The sequence below is a fragment of the Littorina saxatilis genome, linkage group LG1, assembly GCF_037325665.1.
Source record: "Littorina saxatilis isolate snail1 linkage group LG1, US_GU_Lsax_2.0, whole genome shotgun sequence".
Classification (NCBI taxonomy): domain Eukaryota; kingdom Metazoa; phylum Mollusca; class Gastropoda; order Littorinimorpha; family Littorinidae; genus Littorina; species Littorina saxatilis.
The window spans coordinates 89,724,578-89,732,798 of NC_090245.1; the positions used below are offsets into that span (position 1 = coordinate 89,724,578).

The 8,221-nt window shown below is 41.5% G+C and overlaps 1 protein-coding gene across 2 annotated transcripts in view; it reads left to right on the top strand.

Moving 5' to 3' along the window:
• LOC138983647 (adventurous-gliding motility protein Z-like) overlaps positions 1 to 7,632 on the top strand; it is a 165,972-nt gene extending 158,340 nt beyond the window's left edge. For both annotated transcript variants that reach the window (XM_070356930.1, XM_070356936.1), the window contains 3 exons: positions 2,515 to 2,640; positions 3,578 to 3,619; positions 4,438 to 7,632. In XM_070356930.1, coding sequence (XP_070213031.1) covers positions 2,515 to 2,640; positions 3,578 to 3,619; positions 4,438 to 4,484 — 215 coding nt within the window. In that variant the 3' untranslated portion in view covers positions 4,485 to 7,632. The remainder of the gene's footprint in view (positions 1 to 2,514; positions 2,641 to 3,577; positions 3,620 to 4,437) is intronic.
• The last annotated feature ends 589 nt before the right edge of the window (positions 7,633 to 8,221 follow it).

The window sequence follows — 8,221 nt, forward strand, 5'->3', positions numbered from 1 at the left end:
ATGCCTGTGAATTTGGCAGCACGACAAAAGTTGTCGGACCGAGAGCTATCAAACTTCGGGGCGCTCGTCGTACGACAAGCAGTCGCACCGTCTTGCATACGCTCCCTACTGTTCAGTGTTTTTGCATCTGTAAACAATCAATCATCAATCAATATGAGGCTTATATCGCGCGTATTTTCGAGTACAGTTCTAAGCGCAGAAATTTATTTTTATTTTTTATTTTTTTATTTTATGCAATTTATATCGCGCACACTATTCAAAGCGCAGGGATTTATTTATGCCGTGTGAGATGGAATTTTTTTTACACAATACAACACGCATTCACATCCGCCAGCAGATCGCAGCCATTTCGGGGCATATCCTACTTTTCACGGCCTATTATTCCAAGTCACACGGGTATTTTGGTGGACATTTTTTTTATCTATGCCTATACAATTTTGCCAGGAAAGACCCTTTTGTCAATCGTGGGATCTTTAACGTGCACACCCCAATGTAGTGTACACGAAGGGACCTCGGTTTTTCGTCTCACCCGAAAGACTAGCACTTGAACCCACCACCTAGGTTATACTGTTCAAAAAAAGAAACGCATAGTTGCTACTTGCCAAATTTGTTTTATTTTTCGAAAAAATTAACAGAAAATCCAATATTTAGATTATTTGTTTGAAATTTGGTATGGACACAGTTGAATGCACACACAATTCATTTGCATCTTCAAATCAATCAGTCAATCAATACGATTGGGTGCCGAGGCTGTCAAGTCAGTAGGGGGTGTGACTGCCTTGAGCAGCAACAACTGCCCGGCACCTTCTGGGCATGGACTGGATCAGATGCCGGATATCTTGCTGTGGGATGGTGTCCCACTCCTCCTGAAGTGCCTACAATAGATCGCGGTGATTTGCCGGCGCTTCTTCTCGCCTGCGCACACGTCTGTCCAATTCATCCCAGAGGTGTTCTATCGGGTTCATGTCTGGCGACATGGATGGCCAGGGAAGCACCTGGACATGGTGGTCGGTGAGGAACTGGGTGGTGAGTCGTGCTGTGTGCGGGCGAGCGTTGTCCTGCTGGAATATGGCATCCTGGTCAGCCAGAAGAGGAAGGGCGTGTGGGCGCAGAATTTCCTCCACGTATCGCTGGGCAGTTATGCGCCCTTGGACGTGCACCAGGGTGCTCCTTCCAGCGGTATTGATCGCCCCCCACACCATGACGCCTCCACAACCATGAACGGGTGCCTCATCCACACAGTTGGGCGCGTAACGTTCGTTATACTCTCCGGTAGACCCTCCTCCGACCATCATGTCGCTGGAGCAGGAAGTAGGACTCGTCGCTAAACCACACGTGTCTCCAGTGATTCCGGACGGTCCAGCGAAGGTGCTGGTTGCCCCACTGCACTCGGTTCTGGCGATGGCGGCGGGTGAGGACAGCTCCTCTGTGAGGTCTGCGAGCTCTCAAACCAGCTTCATGCAGGCGGTTCCGCACGGTCTGGTCCGATAATCGGTGTGGCCCGGGGAGAGCCTGGACAGAAGATGAGGCCGACAGGAAACGATTCCGGAGGTGGCGGAGCCGTATGAAGCGGTCGTGAGCAGCAGTTGTCGCCCTTGGTCTTCCCGCTCGTGGCAAGTCAGCAACGGAGCCAGTGGCTTGAAACCTGACCCACAGTCTACTGATGGTGCTCTGGGACACGTGGAAGTGCCTGGCGATTGCACTTTGACTTTGGCCTGCTTGTAAACGACCCAATGCAATTTGGCGGTCTTCTCTGCTCAATCGGGCCATCTTTCGTCGCTGAATTGTCGTCTGATTTCTTTGTGGCGAACAATCCGCTTTTATGGGTTTTGGAAGACATGGTGAGAGCTCAATATTCCCCGAGTTTCACGAGATTACACTGAAGCATGACGAGTGGTCATGCCAAATGAGCAATTTTGACATTGTAGCCACTGATAACGCATGCGTCACGTGCAGAGCTCACTTGTGGCAATGGACGAAAGGTCGACGACCAGATAAACATTTTCTGCAGTTTGGTGGATATCCTTGTAGGCATATAACTAAATTAACCAAATATTACAAGCTATGCGTTTCTTTTTTTGAACAGTATAGGAAAGGGGGGGGAGAAAATTGCTAACGCCCTGACCCAGGGTCGAACTCGCAACCTCTCGCTTCCGAGCGCAAGTGCGTTACCACTCGGCCACCCAGTCCTTATAGTAACATATATCGACTACAGCTAGTGGAACCCCGGTTTAAAGACCTTCCCTTTTACTGAGACCCACTGAACTTTATTTTACAAGGATAAAGATTTAAGGCTGGGCATTTTACTTACAATCTGTCCTTCTTGGGACGAACAAACACACAATAAAGCAAATGTGAGAAGAAAAAAATCTAAACTTGACTAAATGTAAAAAGTGGGAGCGGGGTAGTGATGATGATGATGAACACAGGGAGGGGGGCCGGGCGGGGGGTCCGCTGTTTAACCTGTACATGCCATAGTCCTGAAATCTGTATCCTGTGTTTATTTGTCAACAGAGGAAGTTCGGCTGTGTGCATTGGCCACTCAAGACTGGCACAGAAAGGAGGCGGACTTGGGGAGAGAGGTCGAAAAACAAGTTGCCCTGAAAAACCGTTATGTGCAGGAGACCCAGTTTGCTAGAAGTAAGTCCAACACATTTATTTGTAGGAACAAATTCTGTAGGGAAATGCTTAAAGTGTATATAAATGCGGAAAGGCTTCTAAAATGTGCCCATTTCGCAAAAGCGACAGCCAGTCTGTTACTTTTTGTGTCACCAGAACATTGCATTAACATTGTTTTAGCTCCCTACTATGTTTTGTGTGGTCTATGTTGGTCTGTGTCGAGCATAACTCCAGAAATGCAAGAAAAGTACACTTTCTGCAATAACTTGCCATAACTTATCGATTATTGCAATATCTATCCATTCGAGTATCTAGTTGTCTAAGTGTGATGATATCCCAGGCATTTGAAAACTTTAAAACCAAAAAGTGGCTGCCGATTTCGCAAAATGGGCAAATTTTAGAAACCGATTTCACGTATTGGGCAGCGTTTTGCCGAGTACGCGAAATGGGCAAAAATGTTGCCCATTACGCGGAATCGGCAATTACGTGAATTCAGCACGACATATACATGTGTGAAGAGAGTGTGGCGAGCTCAAAACTGATTCCATGTTACGCAGTCTTTCCTGTCCAGGTTCAATAATTATTATACTGAGTTTATCATTTCTTTCTAATAATTGTTTTTGTGTGTGCTGTTGTTGACTGTGCTTCGTCTTGTTGCTATGTTAGTTTAAGTTGCATTTTTGTGTGTGATTTTTATGTTTTTTGCATTGGAATTGTAAAGCGCGCGGAGCTGTTATCGGGACTTGCGCTATAGAAAAGTGATTTATTATTAGTAGTATTGATTAAATCTGGACATTTCCCTGTGACACAGTGATGATACAATAACTGAATCGAAAAGTTTAACGTCGTTCACAGAAGTTCAAGATTACCTTATTTTGTTTTGAAATAATATAGTCTTTTCTCCACCTTCCATATCACTTAAAACACTGTTATTGATAACTCTATGTCTGTGTTCCAGCTCAAGTAAAAGAACTCGAGGCGAGGGTTCGCCAGCTTGAACGTAAGTGCATTTGAAGTTTTATATGTTTGTGTGCGTGCTTGTGTGTGTGTGTGTGTGTGTGTGTGTGTGTGTGTGTGTGTGTGTGTGTGTGTGTGTGTGTCTGTGTGTGTGTGTGTGAGAGAGAGAGTGAGAGTGCATGTGAGAGAGAGGGAGAGAGAGAGAGAGAGAGTGTGTGTGTGTGTGTGTGTGTGTGTGTGTGTGTGTGTGTGTGTGTATGTATGTGTGTGTGTGTGTGTGTGTGTGTGTGTGTGTGTGTGTGTGTGTGTGTGTGTGTGTGAACCCTTTGCACAGTGTAATTAAAATCAACAAATCTGAACATAAGGGTGTGCTGATATTGAACTTCAGTTGTGTTTTGTAAATGTCTATGTATCAGTGTATCATGTCTTGCCACACACATGCCAAATTTCCTTGTATTGATGAGGACAATAAAACTTCTTGTATCTTGTATCTTGTATCTTGTATCATATTTCTGAAGTGAACTAATAATTATACTCTGTCTGTCTTCTCTCAACACCTTAGTTTGAGTGTGCCATTTCAGAAACTGACATGTTTTTACTTGGTTAAATTGTTCCCGCAAATTAACAAAGTGTTCAATCACTTTAAGTTTGCAATTCGCCCTCTTGATCATGCAAGGTTGCAGAGAAATATCACACACACACACACACACACACACACACACACACACACACACACACACACACACACATTCAAGAGCAGATGAGTATACACCACTCTCACCATCCCCCACCACATTGAAATGATGTGCTCACACAACAGTATTAGCCTCCTGAATCATTCAGCTGTGACTCTGTTTTCAGTACAAGAAGCGAACCGACTCAGAAAAGGATTTCCCAGACTGGACTAACATTGAAATCCCCATTCAACTGGCAGCTACCGAAATTAAAGGCAACTTGACATATCACATGTCTTCCACTTACAGTGCAACCTCCCTTGCAAGACCTCCAACGATCTAAACAAATCGGTCTTAAAGGGGAGGGAGCCGTCTTAAAATGGGGATTAATTTACAGAGGTTATGAACAGAAAGTCTGAGAAAATGAGGTTCTTAAAAGGGAGAGGCTGGGTCTTAAACAGTTACTTGATGATTTTTAAAAGCTTGATAACACAAGTCTAAAGAATGTGGAAATGCTACAATGCCTTTAATCGAAGAAAGTTTGCAATCTTAGCTGAGCCAACTGCAGCCCGCTCAAAAATTATTTCCCTCAGACGTGTGACGCGGACAAATGAATCGGCTGGTTGGAACGCTCTCTGTCTCCATGTAGCCTACGGTTAGCGCAATCGGGGCGTCTAATTTTGCTCTCAAGTACACTTCAGGGGTTGGTGAAGAAAAAATAAGGACGGGGTGCGAGGGAGACTTCTCCCTTGATAGAAAATGTCAAAGAGTAGACAATAACAGAGTTCATTTCATGTATTCCGCCCCTACTCCACCCCCACCCCGCTTCCTCGAGCTTTTTTCAGGTGCTCGTTCCCTGATTTATGTTTGTGTGTGTGTGTGTGTGTGTGTGTGTGTGTGTGTGTGTGTGTGTGTGTGTGTGTGTGTGTGTGTGTGTGTGTGTGTGTGTGTGTGTGTATGTGTGTGTGTGCAAACTTCTTCAACTATTCGGGGATATTGTCACGCACTGACTGACACACACACACACGCGCACATAATCACACACACACACACACACACACACACACACACACACACACACACACACACATACACACACACACAATGACAGAGTTGTCGGTTGCGGGTTTCGACCCGCCGACAGCTACGTTTTCCCCCGGATTGTGAGTATTAGCAGCAAGTTTCACATATTTTTTTTGTTTCAGCCTGTTTATAAAATTGTGTTCTTGTGGACCAAATCAACAGTCTTTTGTTTGTTCTATTCAGAAAACTCTTAAACGAGGTTTTGCACGCGACTCCGCGCATTGTTTTGCCAGACAACCCGACAACTGCCCTTTAAGAATGTAGTAGAGTAGATATTAGTCTTCTGCAGTTATAAAAACAAAGTACATGTAACAAAACATGAATCCTGCAACTCAACTCCTCAGATCTGACTATAATAAGTTGTTGGCAGCATTGAACCTCATTTCTATGCTATTCTTTGCTTTTTGTCTTTTACATGTATTGTTTCACAAGAAAATTATGTCTGTTAGTGTTACCATTTTTCTTAATCTTGTATGTTGCACATGTACTGTACTGAGCTTAGCTGCTGCATTTAAAAAAAATTAATCTTTGATTGTATGCATGTATCTGTACATTATAGTGTTGGCAGTATTCTTCGCTTGTTACTGTATGTTAACTGTACGAGTATGGAGTTTCCAGAAAATCATATTTTCGGGTCAGTACTGTGCTGCCTGTTTTTTTGTATTTTTGACAGAGTCTGAATATTTAGGGCAAATGTATTTGTTGTTTTTTTGGCAATAAATTACATTATGTTCATCTTTGATCATCTATTATCAACACTAAAAGATGTTGGCAGCAGTTGCAGTTTACGAGTTGTTTCAAATTATGCTCTCAAGAGTTTTGCATCAATTTTATCTTCCATTTGAAATCAGTTTAGATTTGGCAGCTCTGACTGAGATGCTGTCTCGGGTTTTCCCAGAGGAATACTTTTGATTCGGTTTTTTTCTAACGACACTATATCGTAGCTGTAATTCACAAACCTCGTATCTCAATTTTTGAGTTTTTGGAAGTAAAACAATAGTAAGCTCCCTTATTATGTTGCCCGTGTGGTGATAAAAGCTTGTAGCTTTCTAAAGTGAACAAAAGTTCGTGAGAAGAAAACTCGTATCTTCATTTCTTTGAAGTGAGGGGCAAAAAAAAACCGCTCGTTTAACTTGAGGTTTTCGAGCCACTTTGACGGAAACTATGTCATAATGTGAAAGCTAAGGGGTTTCCTGCTGTTGTATTTTTAGCTTGCATTAAAAATAACTTGTATATATACCACTTCTGAATGACTCCTTTGCATAAAAAGCTCCTATATAAATCTCAATATATTTTTCAATTGAATGGAATATTATTAATAACTGACATTAACACACATAAAGAATGGTATTGCACTGTTTTACAGAAAATATTAACCCATGAATTGAAGTTATATTTGAAGCGGTGGTTTTTCAAAACAAAAAGTTTTTCTCAAAACAGCAAAAACTGAGATACGAGGTTTGTGAATTACAGCGACGATATGTAACATTGTTTGGTTTGTATCTTTGCAGAGAAAGCTAAGTTTCATCTTAACTGCATTGTTATTACTTTTCTATCACTTTAACTTAGTTTTTATGTCAATATTTGCAATTATTAGTGGACTTTAAATATGGGCGAAGGTGGTGAAAGCTGAAGCTTGTTGTCATTCCATGTAACTCCTGGGTTGGTGGTGAGGGTGAGGGAAAGGAGAAAGTGAATGATGAAGTACAGTAATACAGAACAATGTACATTATGTGTATGTTTAATTAAAATATGACATTTTACACAGAACACCAAGACAGTCATTGTTCTACCAGACTTACAAGCTCAGATACGTATTACCTGACGGTGCAGAAAAGAACAAAAATACTGCCTGAAAACAAAACCTATAGAGACAATTCAAGGGCATTTATCCCATGAGCAGCTTTATATCTGTTATCGATGAATTAAGTTTACAAAAAGCAGCATTTGGAAGAGCAGTATTAAACTTTTAAAACAAAAATTTCATTTGTCACTAAGTATTAAAACAAAATTACCATGTTTGTATGTTTCATAGCAGATGAAAGTTGAAAGGAATAAAGAAAGCAATTTAAGAGTTAAAAGAAACATGAAAACATAGTATTACATAGGCTTACAGTATGTTCACTACTCAACTCTTGAACGGATGTGTTCATGTGCCAATGTCTCTTCACTAAACAGTGCAGCAATGCAGCAGTGAACTTTCATTCCTTTTAATTGCTTATACTTTTTGCTTTTAATTTTAACATCTTTGTATTTTATATTTCTTTTTCTTGCACAAATAAAATCTGACCTTTCAGAATGTTCAATTTTACTGAATTTAGTACTCAGGGGAGAGAATGGGTGCTTGTAATAATGTCTGTGGCTGCTATTTCGTTGAATGACTTGTGATGCGATTGTCTCTCTTAAATGGAGATCCTTTTCTCTAACAAATTTATTCTGGCTCACAAGTAGAAAAAGTACAGGTTTACATGTGGTATCAAAACTGTTGACTACTGAATAATACCACATGAAGAGGTGATACACATGTACAATGGAACCCCCCTTTTAAGACCTCTCAAACTCGAAGAGAATTCAAGAAATTTCAGTTGTTTCAGTTGTAAAAGAGAGGGATTCTCAAAAGGTGGGTTAATAATGCATAGACCCATGCAATGAACCGAAATCTCAGAAGAGAGGGATTCTCAAAAGGTGGGTTAATGCATAGACCCAATGAACCGAAATTTCAGAAGAGAGGGAGTCTTAAAAGGGGGGTTTCACTGTACACATATCAGCGCAGAGTGATATGTGTATGATGTATTACATGTGTATGATGTATGATATGTGTATGATGTATGATATGTGCAAGACGTGCTGCACTGTAGTACTCTAAATTCTTGGCACACACAAAACCG